The following is a 25,044-nucleotide window of genomic DNA, read 5'->3' on the forward strand; positions in this document are numbered from 1 at the left end:
AGCAGCCCTACAATAAAGCTGTATTCCTGAAGACCACTAGATATTTGTATACAAAAGCAGTTTTAAGATGGAGGGATGGGCAAATGTGGGCTGCAGAGCAAGTCAAACCTTGTGGGAATGGAAGTGGGAAATTGGCTTTTCAACTGTGAAAAGCAGGTTATTTTGGTGCCATGAGAACTGGTGCCCAAAAGAACTCCTCACTCTTCTTTTCCCACTACTGCTGCTAGCCATGGGTTGGCAAGTATGGTGAGAGAGAGAGCTTGTCACTTCCAAAAGAAAGATGTCCTAAAAACCAATGACCAGGAATCATGATAGGTTGCCCACAGAACTTAATACAATCACTTTGGTTTGATGCACTTCGAAGAGACCAGATGTTATCACTTAGGTGAGAGGAAGCTGGAAAACATTTCTTTTGAAGAAGAAGATGCCAATGGTGGTGGCTTAGGGATAGACTGAAGATGCTAAATGATTGTATGGCATTTTCACACCCTGACAAGCAGGAAAGATAAATCAGTCCATAGTTATCAAATAGTCTGCAGGCCCTTTGATCCACTGCAATATATTTATTTGCTGTTCAAAATGCAATAAGTAATACAGGTAGTCCTTGACTTACAACAGTTTGTTTAGTGACCATTCAAAGTTACAATAGCACTGGAAAAAGTGACATGATTATTTTTCATACTTACACCATTGGAGCATCCCTATAGCCATGTAATCAGAATGTTAACACTTGACAACTGGCATGTATTTATGATGTTGCAATGTTCCAGAGTCATGTGATCATCTTTTGACACCTGACAAGCAAAGTCAATGGGGAAGCCAGAGTCACTTAATAATTGTGTTAATAACTTAATAACTGCAACAATTCACTTAACAAATGTGGCAAGGTTGTAAAATGGGGCAAAACTCACTTAATAAATGTCTTAGCATCATAAATTTTGGGCTCAATTGTGGCCATAAGTTGAGGAATACCTGTATTTACTGGAGCTTGCTTCTAGTGTACTCAAGATTTTATGCAAGTTAGGGTTCTTTGTATTAGAATTTGGTCTCTGTTATTCTGTTATTCCTTGTATTCATAATTAGTGGGAAGAGTATTTAAGAGCAATATGCCTCTCTAAAGTTCTATGTGCATCTTCTGGTGTTTGGAGTTAAAAAAGGAATATGCTAGTATTATTGAAGTTTGCCAACTCAATTTCCCTTCAGTTGGACACTAACAGAAATAATTTCTTATATCTATCCTGGAACTTGACCTAATCATCACATAGCTTAGGTTGAGTTTTAAACAGTTGAGACAGTATAATGACTACAATTTAGTATTGTAAGACACAGGCCTGTTGGTTCAATCTCATTAACTCACAAAATGGCCTTAAAAAACCACTCTTTGTGATATGAATAATAATACTGGCTATCATGCTAACATAAGATTACTGGAAGAAGGAATGTGTATTTTTGAGTATAGTATACAGAAGTTGAGCTGCTAATTGCATCATTCTTTTCACTTTGCACTTATTTTTATTTATATTTATTTATAATGAGACTTGTATGCCGCCCTATCTCCCAAAGGACTCAGGGCGGCTAACAACAATAAAATACAAATGAATACAAATATTAAAAAAGAATTAAATTGTGTCAAAGTCCCACTAAAACCAATAAAAACATTTAAAATCATAATTAAAAACCCCATTATCATCAGTCCAGGTCGGCCTGTTGGAAAAAATATGTCTTAAGGTCACGGCCAAAGGACCGAAGGTCTGGGGCCATCCGGACCTCCCGACGGAGTTGATTCCACCAAGCAGGTGCCCCAACAGAGAAGGCCTTCCCCCTGGGGTTCGCCAGCCGACATTGTCTGGCCGACGGCACCCTGAGGAGACCCTCTCTGTGTGAGCACATAGGGCGATGGGAAAACGTTCCTGGCAGCAGATGGTCCTGCAAATATCCTGGGCCTAAGCCATGTAGGGCTTTATAGGTAAGAACCAGCAACTTGAATCTCACCTTGTGAGCCAATGCAGCTCACTCAGGAGGGGTGTAATATGGGAGTATCGGGATGCTCCCATCACAACCCTCGCAGCCGCATTCTGCACCAGCTGAAGCCTCCGGGTGGTCTTCAAGGGCAGCCCCATGTAGAGAGCATTGCAGTAATCTACCTGGGAGGTGACGAGCGCATGAGTGACCATACGTAAAGCATCTCGGTCCAGATAGGCTTGCAACTGGTGCACCAGGCGAACCTGTGCAAATGCCCCCCTGGCCACGACTCCAACATGATCTTCTAAACTGAGTCGTGCATCCAGGAGGACGCCTAAGTTGCGTGCCCTATCAACGGGAGGCAACACCTCTCCCCCCATAACCAAAGATGGAAGATCTTGGACTACACGAGATGCCGATATGTAAAGCTACTCGGTCTTGGCCGGGTTGAGCTGGAGCCTGTTCTTCCCCATCCAGATTCGTACCACTTCCAGGCACCGGGACATCACGTCGAGGGCATCACTGGGTTGGTTTGGGGTGGAGATGAAAAGCTGGGTATCATCCGCATATTGATGATACCTCACCCCGAAACCACGGATGATCTCGCCCAGTGGCTTCATATAGTTGTTGAACAGGAGGAGAGAGAGGACCGACCCCTGAGGCAACCCACAATCAAGGGGCCTCGGGGTTTACCTCTGTCCTCCTGCCAACACCGTCTGCGAACAGCCCGAGAAGTAGGAGGAGAACCACCATAAAATGGTGCCTCCCACTCCCAACCCCCGGAGACGTCGCAGCAGGATACCATGGTCGATGGTATCAAAAGCCCCTGAGAGATCTAATAGGACTAGGACAGAGGAATAACCCCTATCCCGAGCCCACCAGAGATCATCCACCAGCGCGACCAATGCCATCTCCATGCTGTACCCGGGCCTGAAACCCGATTGGTACGGATCCAGATACTCAGTTTCCTCCAGGACCAACGGGAGTTGCCGTGCCACCACACTCTCAACAACCTTCGCAAGAAAGCGAAGGTTGGAGACAGGACGAAAGTTATTCAAAATGGCCAGGTCCAGGGCAGGTTTCTTGAGGAGGGGCCTCACCACCGCCTCCTTCAAGGCGGCAGGGAAGCACCCCTCACTCAGAGAAGCATTAATCACTGCCTGGAGCCAGCCTTGTGTGACCTCCCGAGCCGCATAGACCAGCCAGGAGGGACACAGGTCCAACAAACACGTGGCGGCACTCAATCTACCCATGATCCTGTCCACTTCATCCGGAGTCACAGGGTCAAACTCCTCCCAAATAATATCGGCCAGACCCGTCGTTTCCCCCTCGTCAGATACTGCCCAGTCAGAGTCCAGACCGGTCCGAAACTGAGCGACTTTGTCCAGCAGATGCTGACTAAATTCCTCGGCCCGTCCCCATTGATGCAGTTTACATAGTAATAGTAACTAGTAAGTGCAATTATGGATCAGTGGTATTGAGGACTGCAGTTTAGCATGTTAATCATAAAAAGTAAAACTTAAACATACTGTCTAAAACAATACTGCCAGCCCAGTGGTGGGATTCAGCTGGTTTGCATCACTTCAGCAGAACCGGTAGCTAATTTGTTGTTGCCCAGGCCCAGAATGGACTTCTGGAAATGGCATCCATATAAAGAAACGGTTGTTCACATATGTGAATCACACCACTGTACCAGCCCCTGCCAAGAGTATTCATTACAGCTACCTTCTTGGTGACAATTGTTGCTTCCATTTCAGAGTAACTCAACAGACCAGTTAATTTTACTTGTCTGTGTTAGAAATTCAAAGTTGATAAAAGGAGCCATGGGAGAAAAAAACATAATCCCTTGAGCCATACTGCCAGGTTGAGGTGAATGAGGTGAGTGGTATATTCTGTAGCAGTTCTTGTGCGTTCACACGGCCTTGTGCAAGTAAATCTAGAGTTTGATGTAATTTTGAAGCTGCTCAGAATCATCTGAATGAAGAGATGGACAGCAAATAAATTTGATAAATAAATAAATTCATTTTTCCATGTTGTATAAAGCATAGAATAATTCTTTGAAGTGGATGGTCTGTTACATACATAGAATGGAGACTCTAATTTTTATGGCTATCAGCTTACATTTTAGAAATCAAGGTTGGCTTATTTAGAATTGTTACTGCGTGATTATATGCAAAGTTTGTTTGTTTGTTTGACTATTTTAATTTATCCAGTGTGAAGCCAAACTAGAAATGGACAAATTGGATGATTGCTGATAAATAGCAGTCTTGTATTGTGGTTGATAACAGGATTAGATCTGCTGGGGCCAAAATGGTTGTAAGGGTACCCCCCCAGACATGCTATTTGCATAGCTGATTGAGGAATTTTGAGAGTTGAAGTCCACATATCTTAAAGTTGCCAAGGTTGAGAAATACTGCATTGGAGGAAAATGTAAGTTGAAGAAACATGTCTCTGGGGCCTCACATGGGGAGCCCAAAGGAGTGTGCAGTCATGGGGCAGGAAGGTGCCCTGAAAATTCTCCCTTCACCTTTTCAGTTCATTTTTAACAGGGCTTAATTATTCTTGCCCCCTCTGAAAATTGCTTAATTTTGAAATTTTAATTCTAACATTTTAATTTTTATTTATAGTTTTTATATGCTGTAATTTAATTGTACACACCTGGAGTCCCACTTTGAAAGAGATGGGCAGTTCAGAAATGAAATAAATGAATGGGTGGATGGATGGGGAGAATTTTTATTAGAATCATTGCATTCCATCGCTATTGCCTATTTCCCTAGTCCTATTCCACACCCCGTTTTTCCCCCCTGAGACTGCCATTAAGGTAAAGAATAAATATAGTTTTGAGATAGATTCCACTCTTGTTGCCTATATGGGTCTCTCTCATGGAGTCTTCCATTTTCAAAAGTGCAAAATTGTCTTGTTTTGTTCAAGATTTTTTTTATTCCCAATCTAGTCTCCAGCTCCTCTGCTGTGGGAATCTCTCACTCATGGCTTAACCAAAGCTAACCCTTCTTAGTTTCTAAATGTAGACAAGGCCTGTTTTTTACAATCACAACAAAAAAGTACATTCAGGAAATTTAGACCCAATTAGTTTTGCCCAATAATGCAGCCCAAAATTTAGATTACTGTTTTAGATTGTTAAAGTAGTCAAAATCATACTTGCTAATTTAACCAGTTTGTGCTTTTGTTTAAGGGAGCTGTATATTTGTTTCCTTTTGGAGTTGTATGACTAGAAAAGATAATCTAAGACTGGCCTTAGTTTAAAATAATAAAAAATGGAATGCTTTTTTTCTGTTCTGCAGTATTTTGGAAGTTTGCTCGTGATATTCTGCGTTGAACTGGCCTGTGGTGTTTGGACTTATGAACAGGAAATTACAGTGAGTATGTGTATAGGAAAATTGATCTTGTTCAGAGACTTTGATTCTTTTAGTATTCAATTCTTGATATAATTCTTTCCTTAAAATATATAATGCCTTCTTGAACATGAAAATAAATTCTATGAAAATCATCTGGAATGAGCTTTTGGGATTGTTCTTACATGCCTTATTATATAAATGGAAATTTTTGTTCCACATTAAAAAAAATCTAGCCATTCCTAGTTTATATATAAGAGAATTTCTGTTTTATTATATTGTATTATTACGGTATATTTATCATATCATAATATTTTTGTTCATGCTGTAGCAGCATATTCTTTGTTTAAAAAATATGGACCTAATTAATTTATTTAGAGAATTTGTAATCAAGGTGGGTAAATTAAGTTAGCATATTAATAAAACTTGTTTTCTGACTAAGTCACAGTTTACAGTTGGCTTCATCTTGTTCCCATATGATAGTGAGGAAAAGTTTTTACTATGGACCAGTTAAAAACTTTATTAATAGTCTATCTAATCATATAAACTGGTCAATTCAGTTTTGCATATTTTTCAAGTCTTTGGGTTGGAAAATGTCATCTGTTTCAGTAGCACTTTCCATAATTGTTAAAGCAAGTTGTATGTGGAAACCCCATTCATTGAAATCATTGCAGCATGCCTCTTCTTCCAATGCTCTGAAGAAGCTGAATCTTTATAGTCTTTAGTAAATGACCAGGTACTCAGTCTAGTCCAGATAATATTTGCTGTTTTGTGCTATTGGAATTATAGTTAGCAAAATTAGGTTGGTCTCCAGTATGAGAATTATATTACAGTGTTGTGACTGTTGTTGGACTAAGATTGGGAAGACCCTGTTTAAAGTCCCCCTCAGTCCTGGAAACTCACTGGGTGGCTTTGGATAGGTGCTCTTTCACAGCCAGCTCACAGCTCACTATTGAGGGAAAATGAGAAGAGGTGGTGCTATTTACAATGCCCTGAGCTCTTGGAAAGAAGGTAGGATATTAATTTGACAAATAAATGTGTACAATAAATACATATTGACTGAGATGTAAACCCTGGTGTGTTCATTAAAGTTTATTTTCAGAGCCATCCTACTCGCTGAAATGCAAACTCTTAAAATTATACCTTTTAAAAAAGCTTATTCGGTATATTTAGGATTTCTTATTAAAATTTGATCAAGAGTACTGTTCCTTCAAGCAGCTTAATATTGTGTAGCATTACACATTCAAAATGTAGACAACCACATTTTTGAATGGATGTTTTTCTGTAAATATTTTGTGCTAAAACCACAGCTGCGTTAAAGAGGCAATTCTGTCCTTTCCCTTTTCAAGCTAGAAAAGTGATTCATTCTTGCAGGGTAAAAGTATTACTGGAAGGAAGAAAACAAACTGGCATGTTATTGTGCTAACTGTTGAATTCTCTTGTCTTCTTTTTCTATTTGGTACTTATTTATGAAAAAAATGATAAGAGCATTCCTTCCTTCCTTCCTTCCTTCCTTCCTTCCTTCCTCTGGTCTAAAGGAATTTCTGGCACTTCTTCTATCTGAAATTGCATGCTAATAATTTTCATCAAAATTCATTCTCCTACTATCTATGCATTCCACCGAGATGCTATCATTCCAAATATAACTACAGTTAAAAATATGACTGTCTCTAAATGTCAGAATAAAAATGGAACCATAGCTACATGTGTTTCATTCACCCCATGGGTTCTGCTGTCCTCCTCCGAGAGTTTGATGGAGAAATGCTTTGAGAGAATTGAGGCTTCTTGCCAAGGTACAAGTTGAAAATGAAAATGTTCACAAGTAGTAGACATTTCTTTAGAAGGGTTAGTAATTGAAGAAAGAGACTTCCCAGTGGGCCTTACTCTAGCTGGGCAGATGAGTAGACCATGCCCGTAAGAAGCAGAATCAGCAAGATCCAGGGGTTGAAGCATGGTAATAGCCCTTCTTTCTCTGGATGACAGGCCTATACATTGGTCATCACATTTCTCTTTTATTTGGGGCTCTCAATTACTACCTGAATTATGTTCCTGTTTTCTTCCATTCTGCACAAAATGCTGTCAGTAGCTTGCAAAATCAGTTACTGGAATTCACTCACCTATTGCTAGGATGTTTTGAAATAAGTATATTTATTTAACATATTTGTATAACTGCCCATGTCACATGAAAGTACTGGTAAGTATATTTTAAAACCAGTCAACAGAAAATATTGCTCCATTTCATTGTAACAGAACAAACAAGAACTTGGTATCTGATTTGTCAACCAAGGAATGTATCCATTTTACTAATCTCATAAATGTACAGGTAGTCCTCAATTTATAACTGCTCATTTAGTGACTCTTCAAAGCTTCAGTGGCACTGAAAAAAGTGACTTATGACCGATTTACACACTTATGACCTTTATAGCATCCCCATGATTGTGTGATCAAAATTCAGATGCTTGACAGCTATAGTAGTTCATACTTACGACTGTTGCTGTATCCCAAAGTCATGCGATCCCCTTTTGCAACCTTTGGATAAGCAAAATCAATGGGGAAGTCAGATTCACTTAATAGTTGTGTTACTAACTTATCAGCTGCAGCAATTCACTTAACAATTATGGCAAGAAAGGTCGTGAAATGGGGCAAAACTCACTTAACAAATGTCTCACTTAACAATAAAAAACTTTGGGCTCAGTTGTGGTCATAAGTTGAGTACTTCCCATATAAACCTGTGTAACATTACATAAGGGACGCGGTGGCTCAGTGGGTTAGGACGCTGAACTTGTCGATCGGAAGGTCGGCAGTTTGGTGGGTCGAATCCCGAGTGCCGCGTAGCAGAGTGAGCGCCTGTTACTCGTCCCAGCTTCTGCCCACCTAGCAGTTCGAAAGCACGTAAAAAATGCAAGTAGAAAAATAGGGACCACTACAGTGGGAAGGTAACAGCGTTCCGTGCTAGTCATGCCGGCCACATGACCACGGAGACGTCCTTAGACAAACACTGGCTCTTCGGCTATGAAACGGAGATGAGCACCGGCCCCTAGAGTCGGAAACGACTAGCACGCATGTGCGGGGGAACCTTTACCTTTACCTTTTAACATTACATCATTGCATTGCATTTTTTTAAAGATGCCAACCTCCTCTTTCCCACTCTTACCCCTAGATATGTAATATATATATTTTCCATTTTAGGTATATTTATTTTGTTTTATCATAAAAGGTAAAATAGAAAACAGAAAAACAAACAAACAAAACAAAACAAAAACATACATCTAACACTAAAAGAACAACAAAAAAGAAAAAGGTGATCCTATACCAAATAAATGTAACATTTAACATAAAGAATCCACTCTGGCTAGATGTTGAAAAAAATTCTCCTCCCCTTTACATTACACTAATCTTCAAATCCCTCTGTTAACAGTTATTGCATTTGGTGCATAGAAAGTCCACAAAGGGTTTTCTATCTCTTTTAAAGCTATCTAGTCCATTATCTCTGATCAGACCAGTTAATTTCGCCATTTCGGTTAATTCAGCCAATTTTAAAATCCATTCTTCAGCAGTTCAACAGGCATCCCTTTTTCTTTCCAGTGCTTGGCAAGTACAATCTTCGCACCTGTCACTATGTGAAGGAATAGCAGCCCAAACTGTAATTTCAGTTGACTGGATTTTGACTACATTTCCAACACTTATTAGTATTCCCTTTATACATTTTCGCTATTTTATCTGGAGTCAAATACCAACGATATATCATTTTATAAAAAAAATTCTTTCAAGCTATAATTTAATGTAAATTTTAGTTCATTAGATTCTCCATTTAGTGTTCTGTTGTACCCAATTTTTTTTGCCCATTTAAGCATGCAATCTTTAATGTATTCATTTTCCAGATTCATCTTGAGTAACATTTTATATACTTTAGCAATCAAGTAGTCAACTTTAGAACATAAATTAACGTCCAGTTCAGATATAGTTCCTGTGAAAACAAAACTTTTTTTTATCAAGTTTAAATTCTATAATAATTAAACCAATCAATATATTTTTTCTTATTTACGTATTGGTTTGAAATATTTTGTTTGCAGTAACTTTGATCAAGATGTAGTCAGCTTTATAATCAATGGAATTTAAGTTAGTTAAATTAGTTTTTAAGCTTGAAATTAGGAAAAAAAAGTCTGTTTTGAATTCATTGCATAGGAACAGGAACATAAGCCAAGGAAACTCTGGGGCCGAGTTAAGGTATCAACATTAGTCTATAAAACTGTCTTGTTTTCAAAAGTCCTCCTCTCCCAAGAATGTTGGAGGTACTAGAGGTTCTAAATTCAGCTGTGGAACATGGTTCCATCAGTTGGTATGGCTAGAGTGTGATGGTCTGGAGAGGGGCTTTGTGGTGGCAACATCTTGTAGAAAGCATAGACTATTTCTCCAAGGGAAATATGGCTGATCCTGTACTTTTACAACTGAAGATACTTGTATATGCAGAATAATTGTTTTAGGACCACCCTGTATTTTGAACATGTGATGTGTCATGTGATGTCATGCTGGTCACATGACTATGGAAATGTCTTCAGACAGCGCTGGCTCAATGGCCTTGAAATGGAGATGAGCACCACCCCCTAAAGTCAGCAACAACTAGCGAAGTAAAATCTGCAAGGCCTCAAGGACTTTTTTACCTTACCTGTCTTTTGAAAATGAATATTGGCATTAATTCTTATATTTTTACTGTTTTATTGTTTGATTTTGGGATAGGTGTTTTTATTACTGATTGTTGTTACTTTATCAATTAAAGATGTGGTTTTTTTGTATGGGCAATTTCATGTGATATAAACTATTGATGGTAATGTTAGAGGGTCTGGTCTGTATTTGTATCTGGATTCAAATTTTCATTGTAATTGAAGTATATTTTAAAAAGTGATGCAAATTTTTGGTTGAATGACTGGAAAAAGAAAAAGTTAATTTGCAGAACTATCCATTCAGCAAATGGAATTCTATCCTCTTGAGTACAAGCTTGTTCCAGGGACAAAATTAAAACTCTGATAAAATGTTTGATTTTATTGTGTTCACTAGGTTTTTTTTAAAAAATGTTCATTCTATTTTAATCTTAGTTTGATCTTTTTTTAAAAAAAACATTTTATCATGAGCACATTACAGATGCATTTTCCATGATGCATATTTATTTTGTTTTCTGTCTTCAGTTGTAGCATTAATCATTTTGATCCTTTCAATAATTTTCAATATTTGAAGGAAAAGCAGATTCAAATATGAGATAATGTTTTGTACTACCTATCTCCCTAAATTCTGTTACATTGCAGTTTTCTATATTTGTTTAGTTCTGCTTACTGTGTAGACATTTGTTCATTCAAGCATGCTTTGTGTCATATGGTTATATGCAAATTCCTTGGGAACTGTCCTTTTTTTAGTATTTTCCTTTCTAGTTACATTATATTTAATTTACGCACCTCATTGTCTCCATCTGTTGTAAAAGACAACATTTTGTCTTTGATACCTTATTTACATAAACTTTTTTTGTTCCATATATAGTATACTGTATTCAATAGACTTATTTTGAACTGATGTCATAACTTTCTCCAATTTAGCATCCTTCAGATGAACTGAAACTGAAACTTTCAGATATCCTACCAAATCTACCACAGGTTGGATACTAGCCTGGGAGATTCTGGTTTAAATAAATATGTCATTACTGGTGATAAACTGTCTTGTTTGCCTTTGCTTTTATGCTGGTATTGTTTTTTATATTCCACAGCTGCAGATTTTTGGCAGTTATTTTGCTTGCTTTTATTTATTTTTTATTCTTGTAAACCACCTTATTAGAAAATGTAGAGAGGTATGTGCAATACATAAATGTTATCTAAAATATTTGTCACTTTTTCATTTTTATTTATTTTTCTACACATTGGTTCGGTATTTTATTAAGTTAGGGAAATGAAACTTGAACTGAACATCCTGTTGCGATTTGCGTCAGCATATCTACTGCCTACCTTCTATCAGTAAGCATAACTGAAAATCTCAGAAAGTCTCCTACCCTGTTACTGAGTAAATTGTATCATTTCAGGAAATACATTTGCCATATTTCAGGAAATACATTTGCCATTTGTTTCCAGATTATGATTCATGGTTTAAATATGGGTCAGGAAAATATGGTGCACCAGATATGTTGGAACTTAGTCTTTATCAATCTTGGCCAACGTGGTTAATAATCATGAATGATTTACACAGAATCCAACTATATCTTAAGGGCTATAAGTTCTCCACCTCTGATTTAGAAGTTACTACATCTCCTTATCTTTTGTATGAATTTACTGCATTTGTTATGAAGAAGTAAACAGGCTTAGTGACTTTTAAACCCAGATTTAATCTCCATTGCTAATATTGACCATGATTTCTCGGATCCAGAGAACAGTAAAGGTTTCTGCTATTTTTCATGATACGTAGTAGATGCATAATAGGGAAGAGGAAAGATAAGGGAGGAATGGGGTGGGGTGGCCTTACTACAGTTAGTCATCATCACAGGAAAACCTTGTTTCCTATAACAGAACTGAACTGGTTCATTTTTTTGTAGGAGATAATATAAAATGTCTAAGCAGGAAGATGTGCTGCTTCATTTACAGTGGTTGCTATTCATAGCAGAGTCTTTAAGTCAATACTGGGAAGAACATTATTTTTCAGTGTTACTTTTACTAGTGAAACAATTGAATCTAAACAAGATAACTGGCCAAAATCAATCTATATTGTGTAACAATTTTATGTCAATTTAATGGAAACCTGAATGTCTAAAGAAGAGCTTTTTAATGCAGGGATTAAAAATTTGGGATGGTTTAAGGGGTGGGGGTGGGGAGAAGGACTGATTTGTCCCTTATTTGATAAATGGTATTTTTCATGTAGAATGCATTTTTTGGATTCAGTATATCCCATGTATTAGGTCAGGAGGGGACGGGTGGAGGACATAAAAAACAAGCTGGTTTAAGATTAGGCCTGGGCATTTTTAGAAATAAATCTTATTTAGAAATCCAGAAATATTTGTATTTGCTTGATATAAAAACATTGATAATAGAAAAATCATGCAAAGTTACCTTTAATTCTGGAATCTCCAGACAATTTTTTTGCAGTATGCTATTCTCTTCACTCTAAAAGTATATGATTTTTTTTAAAAGAAGCCACCACATGCGGTTATCTTTTTATGGGATGTGGGAAAAATATCTGGATTTGAAGGATGCCCCTGGCAAAGAAGGACTGTAGTTATATGTTTACAATTTCTTTCAATCACTTGCATTACAGCCGAAATCAATAATGACCAAGCTATAAGTGTGAACATTGACGTTACTGCCTTTTTACCTGAGATGCCAGCTGGTAGTTATAAAGGTGTTGTGTGGCTCACCAGATATTCCCTGACATCTTTATTTGAACCTAAGACTGAAAATTTAGTTGTGCTGCTTAGAGAGCTATATTAGTTTAAGCACTTCCTTCTCCAAGTTCATGTATGTACATGAGAAAGCTTTCAAGAAGATTGCTGAGATAACCAATTACTGTATTTCCATGTACAGTGGTACCTTGGTACTTGGCATTAGTTCATTCTGGGAGATGCAACGGGTAGTAAAAAGGATGAGTCTCAAACAAATCATGTGACTTACCATGTAACCCTTTGTTTCGGTTGGCAAGAACTTTCTGTCCGTCCCTTTTCCTATGTCAGTGACCTTCCCAGCATGGCCGACTTCCTGTAACTATCCCCACCTCTGTGGCCATCCCTACTCCTTTTGCAGTGACCTTCCCAGTGTGGCTGACTTCCTCTCCATTCCCCTCAGCTGTCCCCCTCTGGGTAGACTATAAGTGCATTGAGTCCTAAACAAAGGCCAAGTACTGGGACAACATTTTCATGTCAAAATGTGTGTGATAGTTCCAACTGATGAACCCAACCAAGCAAACATCTTTAAGACATTCCAATCTCTAAATGTAAAAGTTTATTGAGTGCACCAATTTGGCACATTATGAAAGCAAAACCAGTTCTGGCCAGACCCCACCCACGTCCCCATAGTAAAAGGATAGAATTCTTCCTTCTCCCTCTTGGTCAGGTCACATTGCCCAATCAAGTAGGAAAACATTATTATTATAAAGCATCTTCAAGTCTACCCAGACACTTGGTAGAATGTCCTTGAATTTCACGGTCTGGGTCTGGTCTCTTGATCTTCGTAGCTCACATTCCAACCCCTTCCCTTCCCCCAGGTTTGTTGGCAAGTTGAGAAGCAATATTTTTCACACCAGCCAGACTGCTTCGAAACTTGACAATGCGTTGAGAACCAAATGGGTTTTGAAGCAGTTGAGTACCGAGGTACCACTGTAGTTGCAGCAGAATATCCTCAGGTGACCTAGCAGGTAGTACTGAAAGGTAGTTTCCAGTTTTCCCCAAGGTTGCCATTCAGCATGGTACTTAATGTCATGGCCTGCCATGGGGCAGTATAGAATAACTCCACTTCTTCCATGCAACACTTCCTTTGTATGTGTCTCAGTTATATCTTCTGTACTCATGTTCTTTCAAGATACTGGTAGAAGTTGATTTCCAGATTCCTCAACATCTTCATTATCTTCCTCCAGACTGTTCCAATTTGTCCTTCTCCTTTTTGAATTATGGTGCCTAACATACACACAGTATTCCAAATGATAGGGTAGAGTGGGTTAATAACATCCCATAATCTGGATTCTGTATTCCCTTTTAAGGAACCGAAGATAACATTTGCCTTTTTAGCAGCTGCATCATGTCTAACTTATGGTCAATAAAACACCTGGATGTATATTTCTTTGATCAAGGAATAAAATAAAGGAATAAAAAACAATAGCCAGGTGTTTGAGGGTTTTATTTAGTGAAGGATCTACTAACTGTAGAAGATAAATGAATCTGCTATATATTTAGTGCTGTAATCAATAATGTTAACATTGTAAATGTTATTGGAACAGGAATGCATATGACTTGAGGTTTTATTACAGAAAACTGAGTGCATGATGTAAAACACTCACAAAGACAGCCTTGAAAAGGGGATTAGGATTGCATGTGAATACAGTTTGAAAAACACTAGATGAATCTGTTATAAGTCATATGTAAATATATTTCCATTAATGTCATGGCTTATGATCTGAGGAGAGGAAGTGTTCTCTCTTTGCAGATACTCCACTTCAGAAAATAGCTTCAGAAATATATTTAGCAAGCAATTTCTGCTATGTTATTGTGCTATGTTTACAGCTTCCTATTGTGAAAGTTGAACATTCTTTTATTTTTTTCCTCTCCTTCAGGTTCCTGTACAGTGGTCAGATATGGTAACTTTAAAAGCTCGAATGATCAATTATGGCTTACCTCGTTATCATTGGCTGACCCATGCGTGGAATTTCTTCCAGAGGGAGGTTAGTGATCAAGCAGTCAATAATCATGTCTGTGGATTATAACTTCCATTTTTATGTAGTCAAATTAAATGAGATAGACGTGATTTTTTTTCTTCTCATGTGATGGACAGAAATGCGTAACTAATTCCAATAAATTAATCAATATAATGAATAATCTCCCACCTCTCCTCCGCATGATGGAGAGGAAACTGTCACATTATAGTTAAACTAGTTAAATCAAAGATAAACAACAGGAGAAAACAATTACTGATTTTACCTTGATTTTGAGTGTGTCTGAAGTTGGGCACATGTTATAACCAGGATTAGTATGTTGCATGAATCAACTTACCAGGCTATATCATGCTTCATTCAACTGTCCATGGTTAAAATTGTGATTTTGTTCTACATGTGAGCTGAACCATATAGTACTGGAGTTCAGCCTTAATCAGGATGGCAGGGTAACCTTTCATACATAAAAGGAATGATCTTGCATAAGTTATGGAAAGGAAAGATCATGTTCCTGATTAAAACATATTATTGAAGGCTTTGATTTAAAATAAATTTGAAATCTTCAATGTTTAAATTTTATTTCTGAGAGTAAAGTTGAAGAAAGCCTAATTATTTCCAGAGAATTACAAGCAGTGTTTCCATAGATTGCTATTGTGTGATAGGATCCAGTTTTATTTCTTGAATGAACTGATGGTGGAACAGTACTAATTTGTACATTAATGGAAAAAAGGCACAGAAGAATATTAAAAACATAAATCATATAGAAAATACATGGAAGTATACATGAAAAAAACCCCATCAATTACAGATACTTCTTCACAGACCAGACACAGTTTAAATGTCAATCATTTTCTTGAAATCTGTGCATTTAAAAAATTGGTTGGCTGAATTGGCAAGTTTGCTGTAAAAGGTAAAGGTTCCCCTGCACATGCGTGCTAGTCGTTTCCAACTCTAGGGGCCGGTGTTCATCTCCGTTTCAAAGCCGAAGAGCCAGCGTTTGTCCAAGGACATCTCCGTGGTCATGTGGCTGGCATGACTAGACGCCAAAGGCGCACGGAACGCTGTTACCTTCCCACTGTAGTGGTCCCTATTTTTCTACTTGCATTTTTACGTGCTTTCGAACTGCTAGGTTGGCAGAAGCTGGGACGAGTAACAGGCGCTCACTCTGCTACACGGCACTCGGGATTCGACCCGCCAAACTGCCGACCTTCTGATCGACAAGCTCAGCGTCCTAACCCACTGAGCCACCGTGTCCCTCTAAGTTTGCTTTAAAAACAGTTAAATAGGAAAACAAATACAATTAATGAATTGCATTCTTCAAAAGCTCTGCATCTATTAAGGAAAAACAGAGCTATGGTTTGTCTTTTTTGATGCAGTGGGAGGAAGAAACTTGGGGAAAAAAACCTGGTTTATTTATCCTGAGGGGGGAAAGTATCTTATTCTGTTTTTGCACTCGGATATTCTTTGTTAAGAATTGCAACCTTAATGAGTGTTGGGCTTCTAATTGCTGAAATTGTTACAGAGAGAGCACTTGTGGTGAGAAACCGTTATGGGTGCTAATTACAGATTGTCTTTTTTCTGTTTCATTGGGCAAATGAGAAGATTATGTCCCTTATTATTACACCGATTGCAGGAGAAAATGTGCAGTAATTTAAAAAATTTTTTTAAGAAAGAAACATTCCTTAGTGGCTTAGTTTAAAGTTATCTTTTTGGAGAAGCTCTCTGGTGTAACCATAATGTTTGGTGTTTCTACGAAATGATTCTGATTATTGTTAAGCCTTTTATTGCTATGTTGTAAACTTTTAAAACTTTTAATATCTGTACCTTGCTGTTGAATTGAAGAGTCAGAGTTACTGAATTGGCAGATTGACCTGAATTGGCAGATAAATCTTGTAAATAAATAAATGCTAACTATGGACATGCCAAAAACAATTACATGGACAAACAGGAGAATTGATAGAAGAGAGGAATGCTTTTACAAACCGAGGGCCAGGGCCAGAAGTACAGAAGACAGGTATATGCCACCGCTGTACGGAATACAAATCTGAACAAGATTTTTTCAAAGTCATCTGTCTATGCAGAGACATGTTATGCGTTTATCCAAATTCCCAATAACTAATGCTTTCCAAATTACCTACAAACATACTCTTAAACAAATCTGTAAAACATAGCTAAGCTAAATACAATAAATGCAAATTAGACATATCAAAATACCAGACCATGTATAACAGAGTAAAATAAATTTCTATTTTCATCCTTACAAGTGTTATCCCAATTGGATTCATACTGTACATACAATTCTCAGTCCTATGAAGAGCCAGGTTGAATGTAATATTTGGCCTCTGACCACACAAAACATGTGTTGTTGTAAAGTATGGGTGCCAACGGGTTGTTTATGTAATACTTGGTTTGAGATAATTTACGTAGATATGTACTATGTATGTCCATGCAAGGAACCTAGTGAAATCTTCCATACTTAACCATTGTATCTAAATGTATTCTATCTAATTTCACTTGAGTACATGCTCTCCTGAAATACTCGGGCATTTTGCATTTACAAGCCCTCGCTTAGCGACCATTCAACATTATGACAGGCACTGCCCCAAAATTTTGAAGTTCTGAAGGCCGTAACCTCATTCCCACCCTTTGTTCACATGATAGCATTTTGGGTACTTGGCAACTGGCTTGCAATTATAGCCATTTGCAGTATCCCACAGTCATATGACTGTGATTTTTTATGTTTTTACAGGTTCCCAGCATTTACTTCCAGTTTCTGGCAAACAAAATCTTTTAGATAAAATGGATTTTGCTTAATGACCTCCGCGTTTGCTTAACAACTACTAAAGTTATAAAATTCAATGCAATCATGAGGTGATCCACTTAATGACTGCAATATGATTTACTACCATAACTCCTGGCTCAATTATGTTCATAAGTCAAGGACTAACTGTAGACATTTTTTTCATTTTAAAGGTGTGTTTATAGTAGCACTTCCATTTCAATATGTTATAGCTATTATTCTTTGAGCTTCTACATGTAACATTTTTGCGTGGTAGACTTTTAACCCTTTTTGGGGGACAGCTGGAAACATAAAGAAACATAAAGGCTAGAATTCCTCATATAATTTGCTTGTTGTACAGTCTGAAAGGATTTGAGATTTAGTCTGTTCAATCAAACACATTTTGGGTGCCTTTGAGATTCCATAAAAATGTTAATATTCAGAAACCTGGGAATGGGCAATTTTGGTTTCCCTAGATTTCCCATCCCAATTTCCACTCTCCCAAAATAGCTTCTCAAAATTAAATAAATGTTTGTTTGTTAATTTATTTATATTTATCCTGCCTTCATTGTTTTTTTATAAATAAGGTGGTGTACATATCTCATACTCCTTTCTCCTCCAGTTTTCCCCATAACAACAACCCTGTGAATTGGGTTAGGCTGAGAAAGAGTGACTGGATGCTCTCATTTTTAATTTATTATTTTTAATTTATTTTACATTAGAAAACCAGTAAGATCTTTACTCCTTTGGCTAGTTGTTATATATCATTTAGAAATTTAGGTTCTGTCTTGAGGGTTTAGAAACTTTTTCTGGGAAAATGAAAAAGTTGAAATTGTCAGAAAAGGAGAATTACTTTGATCCAGTCTTAATGGCACAGAAGTGACAGTTTATTAATAGATATTTCCTGCTATAAACTTTTGTAAATTATGCCCAAATTCCAATAACATTCTCTTGCCAAACATGCAAATCTAATTTTTGATACAGACATACTTGTGAAGTGCATTCCAGGCCCAAAGCAATTTTTAGGTGGCTTAATTAGAAAAACTGACTAAATAAAACTAATTTGATGTATTTCTCATTTTAACATTATGCTAACTATATCTGACCATTTACAGTTTAGCTTTTAAAAGTATTTTGAACTTACTTGCTTTCTATTTTAATGAATACCTATCTTTTTATTTCACTGGAAGCATATAATTTTATTTGGGAAAGGATTTTTTTTTAAAGTTAGGATACATTAATTTCCTAATAGACAGGGTTTTTTGTTTTTCCATTTTAAAGCAGAGGTTTTACTTACCAAGATGAAAACAAAGGCCTTGAGGTTTGGATGATAATTTTCACATTTGTATTTTGAGAGGAATTTCATTTAAGCTCTCTTGAAGTTTACAAAACATCTATCTTTAGATACATAAGTGATTTAGGTAGTTCAGTCAAAATGGAAGAAGTACAAATGGAAGGATAAGATGATGTTTGATTTAGGCAACATTCCAAGCTGTTTTTCTTTATTGCTGTAAAGAGGCCTTGCAGGGGTAGGCAACCTTGGCTCTTTTATGACTCATGGACTTCCAGAATTCCTGAGCCAGGAATTCTGGGAGTTGAAGTCCACGAGTCATAAAAGAGCCAAGGTTGCCTACCCCTCTTCTAGAGCATTGACATTCAAAATGAGGCTTCCTTTAGAGAAGTTGAAGGCTTGAATGCAACTCAGAATTGTTCACTGCATTCTGTGGTCCTTGAGTATCATACAAGGATGATGGTTCTTTTGCAGTTTAAATGCTGTGGAGTGGTGTATTTCACGGATTGGCTGGAAATGACAGAGATGGATTGGCCTCCAGATTCCTGCTGTGTGAGGGAATTCCCAGGATGTTCTAAACAGGCACACCATGAAGATCTTAGTGACCTTTACCAGGAGGTAAGACTTTAAACAAAAACCTGCCTCTAAGCCTGGAAGCTGTGTGTTTTATTTGCTGCAGCTGCTTTCCACCTGCAGTATAAGTACATGACATCACACTTTACAACAGCATCATTTAGCCACATAGTTGTCGGTCTCAGTTACTAGCCCAAAATGAGGACTACTTGTTTTAGCAATACTGATGGAAAGCCCTTTAGGATGCCCTAATCTCAAACTGAATATAGATTTGTGAGAAAAGCCCTTGGAACTGAAGCTGAAAATGGAGTAACATTTTCTCACAAATATTAGAATGACAGTGTTGTCATAGGCCCTTAATTGTTATAGCTCATAAAGTCTACAGATCTGGGCTGCCTGTATGTGCTCTTCCTTGTGGGTCTGTCCCTTTTTCTAGGATGTGTCTTTCTTATTTCATATCTTCACAAAATCTTTTGTGCAACCACATTGGCAGCTTACAGTCTGCTTCATTCTTTGATCTTCACTGAAATTGCTTGCAATTATTCATTCAGTACCTCCTTTTTGAGAGCTTCTATTCATACATATTACTTTTCTCATAACTGTCTCATTGCAATTTGCTATTGCTCCACATTTATTAAAATTGGCACATTTATTAAAGATTTTGGGGTAACTAAAAGCCTTCTTTGCTTTAATTTTGTTTTTTTCCTTATTATTTGCATTTTCTTTTGGAAAGGCTTTTCCTTATGACAGGCAATAATAAATACTAGCAATAGTACTCCTTTGATTTGATTTGATTTCTTTGATTTATTTTATCACAGATGCTCTGTACAGTATTGCCAAATTCATTTGTGTCGATGAGCAGGTGTAGATACTTTTAACATACAGTAGAACTTTTCCTCTTTTTTTTGAACACAATGTATTCTCTCAATATATTTCACATTAGCTTCATTGCCTTCTTCATATACTTCATATACTTTATACTTCATACTTACTAAATCAGTCATGTCAAACTGCCGGCCCACGGGCTGGATGCATCATAGTAAAACTGTGCCCACCCCATTGCCAGAATGGGGAAAAAGTCACAATACGTCACGCGACATCACGTGACGTTGCGAGTTTGATGTGCCTGTATTAAATCATACATGTTTTTTTGTACTAGGAGTTCAAGCTTAATATATAGACAGTGAAGGCCAATGTGACAGCTAATGTTCTATGTGATTTTTTTAGAGTGCTTTAATAGGCCTCTTTACAGGTTATCCTCAACTTAGAACAGTTCATTTAGTGACCGTTTGAAGTTACAATGGCACTGGAAAAAGTGACTAATGACACTTATGACCATTGCCGCATCCCCATGGTCACGTGATCCAAATTCAGACCCTTGGCAACTGGGTTATATTTATGACAGTTACAGTGTCCTGGAGTCATGTGATTCCCTTTTGTGACCTTCTGACCAGCAAAGTCAGTGGGAAAGCTAGATTCCCTTAACAATTGTATTAACTGTTGTGATTCACTTAATAACTGTGGCAAGAAAGGTCATAAAATGGAGCAAAACTCACTTTAAAACTGTCTTGCTTAGCAACAGAAATTTGTGGTCACAAGTCGAGGACTACTGTTACTCATATTCTTCTCCAGTACACATCTTTATCTAAGGTCCTTATATTAGGCTCATGTGCTCTAATTCCCACAGGATTCAGTATGAAACCTTTCTGAGGAGATTCATTATACTTTATCCAAATACATGTAGTTATCATTTAGCAACCACAATGACACCAATAACTTTGCCTCTAAGCAAAGAAGTCACTACATGAAAAACTGCATGACCGGGGTCTTCCGGTGGCTCCGCGGCGACGGAGACAGCCTTCCCGGGCTGCCCGCGGCTCAGCTGAGTTTTTTTTCGCCCGAAACAGCGCCGATCAGCTGTTCGGGCGATTTTGAAGCCCCCTCCTCGGGAGAAGAGGAAGGGGTGAGGCCCCAGGTAGGGGTTGAGTTCTCCGGGGTTGCCTGAGCTTGGAGCTTGGGCGGCTGAAGGATTGAACTCCCCCAAAGCCTGGGTTGCTCCCAGCTGGCCGGCGTCTCTGCTCCGGATTTCTTGGAGCAGAGCCAGGCGTCTGCGACCACCCCTGCCTGAAGAAAGGACTATGGATTAAAAGGAGCAGGCAGAGCGGTACAAGAGGAAAAGGTGAAGAGGATTATTTTATTTTACTCTCGAGCTTGGTGGACTTTTTAAACTTTAAGTGAAAGTGCGTCACAATTGAAAGTTAAAGATGGCGACTAAACCTCCCCCTAAAACTCTTCGGAGCGGTGGATCTTCTCCGGTGCAACAATCATCGTTACAGGCGCTGCATCCTCCTGATGTATTGACACCGAAGGATTTACGAGATGCGCTGGATAAACATGCCCAGGTAATTCTGGAATCAATTAACCAATCAATGGGTGATAAATTTGCACAGATGGAGGAGAAATTGGAGAAACTGGAGGAGAAAATAGAAGAGAGGATGGAACAGAAGTGCAGTGTGATGAAGGTAGACATTTTGTCTTCAGTGCATAAAGTGGCGGAATGTGTGGAGGATTTAGATGAAAAAGTGGATGATTTGACCCAAAAGAATGCAATATTAGAAGTAAAAGTACGGGAGAATGAAAATTTAAGAGACAAAATGGAAAGGGAGTTAAGCCTTGCCCAATATTACCAGATGCAGTTTGCTGTTAGAATCAGAGGTTTAAAGGAGAATATTAAGGAAGATTTAAAGCAGCTGGTTTCTGAGGCTCTCGAAGTGGTATTGAACCAGCCAGCATCTGAAATAAGAGCAGCTATGGATAAAGTGTTCCGTGTGAATTCATGGATTGCCAGACAGAGAAAGTTGCCTAGAGACGTGGTGGTTTACTTTGCAAAAAGAGAAATCAGAGATGAAGTTATACAAGCTGCCTATGATGCTAAAGTTGTGATTGCTGATCAAGAAGTTTTGGTTTTAAAAGAAATCCCTCCAAAGATTTTAAGGAGAAGGAAGGACTTTACATTTCTTGTGCAAGAGCTCAAGCAACGAGATATAAGGTTCAGATGGGAGATTCCAGAAGGGCTGATGGTGATGCATGAAGGTAAAAGGTATCGGCTGATTACTGTGAAGCAAGCGCGTGATTTTTACAATAATGTTTTAAAAGCAGCCCCATTAACACTTCTGGAAGCTGCAAAGGGATCTGGAGAAGGAGAACATCAAGAGGAGGAAACAGAGGATAATGGTGCTGGAGGAGATCAAGCTATAACTTCCTTGGACGATCCTAGAGAGCAAAGGGTAACGCGTGCTGCTTTAAAACGAGCAAAGAAAATAAAAGAACAAGACCAGCAAAAGTCTTCAGAATCTTTACAACGTACTCATAGCCAAGCAGTGGGAGGAGCACGGCCTAAAGAAGATAGTCCTATCAAAGCTGTGCTCCAAGAGCTTTGGGAGGATATGCATGGCAACTAAATTCTTAACCTGGAATGTTAATGGACTAAATTCACCACAGAAGAGGAAGAAAGTTTTTCAATATTTAAAGCAATTTAAGATAGATGTTATATGTTTGCAAGAAACGCATATTAGAGTTTTGGATCAAAAGTATTTATCGAACTCGAGGTTGGGTACGCAATTTGTTGCTTCTGCAGAGAACAAGAAAAATGGAGTGGTTGTTTATGTTAAAAGTGCCTTAACAGCAGACATAGTCGAAGCAGACAAGCATGGAAGATATGTTATGATTGAGCTGCTGTTAGAAGGTAAAAAGACGCTGTTAGTTGGATTATATGCACCTAATCAACAACAAGCTGACTTTTTTAGTTTACTACATACAAAGCTTACCCAGTTGGATTATAAATCTTTTATTTTTATGGGGGATTGGAATGGTGTTTTGGATGTACAGCTGGACAAGGCTGGAGTTTTCAAGCGCATTCCAGGCCATGCTAGACTGCCTAAATCTTTTTTTGAAATGAAGGATGACCTGGAATTGCGAGATATTTGGCGTGAGAGACATTTGCAGGAGAAGGATTATACTTTTTATTCTGATAGACATCAATCTTTTTCGAGGATTGATTTTATTTTGCTGACTAATGATTTTTTTTGGAGGACCAAAAAGGTGAAGATTTGTGCAAGAACTATCTCTGATCACAGTCCAGTTTGGTTAGAGATTGATAAGGAGAAAAGAGACAGGCGCTCGTGGCGCGTAAATGAGAATTTGTTTAGAAATCAGAGAAATGTGGAAGAATGCAAACAGCGGATGAAGGATTTTTTTGAGACTAACATGAATAAGGGTACCTCTATGGATATGGTTTGGGATGCTAGCAAGGCCTATATGAGAGGGGTGTTGATATATATGAATAACAAACATAGACGTGCAGTGGAAACTAGAAGGAAAGAACTGGAGAATGAAATAAAGGAAAAAGAAAAGGCTTTGATTTTGAACCCAGAGGATGTGAAGACCAAGGAGGCTATTAGACTGTTAAGAGGACAATTTGACAAGTTAATGGCTGACCAAGTGGCAACCAACTTGCGGTTTGCCAGGCATAATACTTTTTGCAATGCTAATAAACCAGGTAGATGGTTAGCTTATAGATTGAGGAAAAAACAAAGGGCTTCTAATATAGACAAGATTGAGCACAAAGGAAGGGTTGTGTTTCAACAGGACCTTATTAAGGACGCTTTTGTGGATTTCTATTCGAAACTATATGCTAAAGAGGAAATTAATGAAAAAGATATTGATATATATTTGGAGAATGCTAGCATCCCGGTTCTTACGCAAGTACAAAAAGAGGGGATTAATCAACTGATTACAGAAGAAGAAATTTTCACAGCAATTAAGGAATTGAAGGTGGATAAAGCACCAGGTACGGATGGCTTGACTGTGGCCTATTATAAAAATTTACAATTAGAGATGATAAAACCGTTAAAGGAACTGTTCCAGACAATTCAGAGGGGGGGAAAGGTGCCACCGTCTTGGAGAACAGCTTTTATTTCTTTGATTCCGAAGGAAGACCAAGATGCTACTCAAGTTAAAAACTATAGACCAATATCGCTTTTAAATACAGATTACAAGATATTTGCTAAGGTTTTGGCTAATAGACTGATGAGGGTTCTGCAACAGGTGATTCATGGGGATCAGACGGGGTTTATTAGTGGTAGGCAAATGAAAAATAATGTGAGGCATATAGTTGATGTGTTAGAGTTTTTGGAAAGGAACAACCAGATCGCTGCGGTGCTAATTTTTTTAGATGCTGAAAAAGCTTTTGATCAACTGAATTGGAAATTTTTGTTGAAAGTTTTAGACAAAATGGATTTTGGGGAAAATTTTTTACAACCGATTAGGGCATTATATCAAAAACAAACTGCCCGAATTATAGTTAATAACAGCTTGACAGAAGCATTTAATATTGAGAAGGGCACAATGCAAGGGTGTCCGTTATCGCCCTTGTTATTTGTGTTAACATTAGAGATATTATTGGTTAAAATTCGGAATTCAGGAAAAATTAAGGGGATACAAATTGGAGACCAGGACTACAGATTGAGAGCATTCGCAGACGATCTGGTTGTTACAGTGACCCAGCCAGAGAACTCTGTTGTGGACCTGATGGAGATAATAACACAATATGGGAAGGTTTCTGGATTTAAAGTTAATACACAGAAAACTAAAATTTTGGCCAGAAATATGACAGTTTCGCAAAAGGCTCTCTTAGAAGGATT

At 37.9% G+C, this 25,044-nt stretch overlaps 1 protein-coding gene across 3 annotated transcripts in view; it reads left to right on the forward strand.

Annotated features, from left to right (window-relative positions):
- TSPAN12 (tetraspanin 12) overlaps nt 1-25,044 on the forward strand; it is an 87,025-nt gene that overhangs the window by 44,853 nt on the left and 17,128 nt on the right. For 2 of the 3 annotated variants that reach the window (XM_081331016.1, XM_081331015.1), the window contains exons 5-7: nt 5,265-5,339; nt 14,604-14,711; nt 19,244-19,387. In XM_081331016.1, the coding sequence (XP_081187142.1) occupies nt 5,265-5,339; nt 14,604-14,711; nt 19,244-19,387 (327 nt within the window). The remainder of the gene's footprint in view (nt 1-5,264; nt 5,340-14,603; nt 14,712-19,243; nt 19,388-25,044) is intronic. The other variant, XM_081331017.1, reaches the window with a different exon arrangement.

This window comes from Vipera berus, assembly GCF_964194415.1.
Source record: "Vipera berus genome assembly, chromosome: 6".
Taxonomy (NCBI): Eukaryota; Metazoa; Chordata; class Lepidosauria; order Squamata; family Viperidae; genus Vipera; species Vipera berus.